This window comes from Penaeus vannamei, chromosome 9, assembly GCF_042767895.1.
Source record: "Penaeus vannamei isolate JL-2024 chromosome 9, ASM4276789v1, whole genome shotgun sequence".
Lineage (NCBI taxonomy): Eukaryota > Metazoa > Arthropoda > Malacostraca > Decapoda > Penaeidae > Penaeus > Penaeus vannamei.
Window position 1 is genome coordinate 45,932,443 of NC_091557.1, and position 2,146 is coordinate 45,934,588.

A 2,146-nucleotide genomic window follows, 5' to 3' on the forward strand; every position below is an offset into this window, starting at 1 on the left:
ACTTTTATAGAAAATCCGTAATCTGCAAGAAAATCTGTATGGGAAAAGATACACGCTCCTTATCCGCATCTGTGAAGGCTCTCGTCTCTGGAAATGCCGGCCATCCTTATACGTACATGCTCCTTATATGCACATGCTCCTCATACGCACATGCTCCTCATACGCACATGCTCCTTACACGCACATGCTCCTTATACGCACATGCTCATTACACGCGCACATGGTTCTTATCCTCACACGCTCCTTATACGCACATGCTCCTTATACGCACATGCTCCTTATACGCACATGCTCCTTATATGCACATGCTCCTTATATGCACATGCTCCTTATATGCACATGCTCCTTATATGCACATGCTCCTTACACGCACATGCTCCTTATATGCACATGCTCCTTATACGCACATGCTCCTTATACGCACATGCTCCTTATACGCACATGCTCCTTATACGCACATGCTCCTTATACGCACATGCTCCTTATATGCACATGCTCCTTATACGCACATGTTTCTTACACGCACATGCTCCTTATACGCACATGTTTCTTGCACGCACATGCTCCTTATATGCACATGCTCCTTATACGCACATGTTTCTTACACGCACATGCTCCTTATACGCACATGTTTCTTACACGCACATGCTCCTTATATGCACATGCTCCTTATACGCACATGTTTCTTACACGCACATGCTCCTTATATGCACATGCTCCTTATACGCACATGTTTCTTACACGCACATGCTCCTTATATGCACATGCTCCTTATACGCACATGTTTCTTACACGCACATGCTCCTTATACGTACATGTTTCTTACACGCACATGCTCCTTATATGCACATGCTCCTTATATGCACATGCTTCTTATACGTACATGTTTCTTACATGCACATGCTCCTTATATGCACATGCTCCTTATACGTACATGCTCCTTATACGCACATGCTCCTTATACGTACATGTTTCTTACACGCACATGCTCCTTATACGCACATGCTCCTACGCACATGCTCCTGATACGCACATGCTCCTGATACGCACATGCTCCTGATACGCACATGCTCCTGATACGCACATGCTCCTGATACGCACATGCTCCTGATACGCACATGCTCCTGATACGCACATGCTCCTGATACACACATGCTCCTGATACGCACATGCTCCTCATACGCACATGCTCCTGATACGCACATGCTCCTGATAAGCACATGCTCCTGATACGCACATGCTCCTGATACGCACATGCTCCTGATACGCACATGCTCCTGATACGCACATGCTCCTGATACGCACATGCTCCTGATACGCACATGCTCCTGATACGCATACGCGCCTTATACGCACATGCTCCTGATACGCACACGCGCCTTATACGCACATGCTCCTGATACGCACATGCTCCGGATACGCACATGCTCCTTACACGCACATGCTCCTGATACGCACATGTTCCTTATATGCACATGCTCCTTATACGCACATGCTCCTGATACACACATGCTCCTCATACGCACATGCTCCTTATATGCACATGCTCCTTATACGTACATGTTTCTTACACGCACATGCTCCTTATATGCACATGCTCCTAAAACGTACATGTTTCTTACACGCACATGCTCCTTATACGCACATGCTCCTGATACGCACATGCTCCTCATACGCACATGCTCCTTACACGCACATGCTCCTTACACGCACATGCTCCTTACACGCACATGCCCCTGATACGCACATGCTCCTGACACGCACATGCTCCTGATACGCACATGCTCCTGATACGCACATGCTCCTTACACGCACATGCTCATCATACGCACATGCTCCTCATACGCACATGCTCATCATACGCACATGCTCATCATACGCACATGCTCATCATACGCACATGCTCATCATACGCACATGCTCATCATACGCACATGCTCATCATACGCACATGCTCCTCATACGCACATGCTCATCATACGCACATGCTCCTTATACGCACATGTTTCTTACACGCACATGCCACTTATATGCACATGCTCTTTATACGCACATGCTCCTTACACGCACATGCTCCTTACACGCACATGCTCCTTACACGCACATGCTCCTTATACGCACATGCTCCTCATACGAACATACTCCT

At 47.3% G+C, this 2,146-nt stretch overlaps 1 protein-coding gene across 1 annotated transcript; it reads right to left on the bottom strand.

The window, feature by feature from the left end:
* Window positions 1-958: 958 nt before the first annotated feature.
* Window positions 959-1,664, bottom strand: LOC138862606 (uncharacterized). Its single transcript, XM_070125059.1, has 2 exons — window positions 1,572-1,664; window positions 959-1,447 (listed from the first exon to the last, which is right to left on the bottom strand). The coding sequence occupies exons 1-2, from the start codon at window positions 1,662-1,664 to the stop codon at window positions 959-961; spliced, it is 582 nt and encodes a 193-aa protein (XP_069981160.1).
* Between the last annotated feature and the right edge of the window lie 482 nt (window positions 1,665-2,146).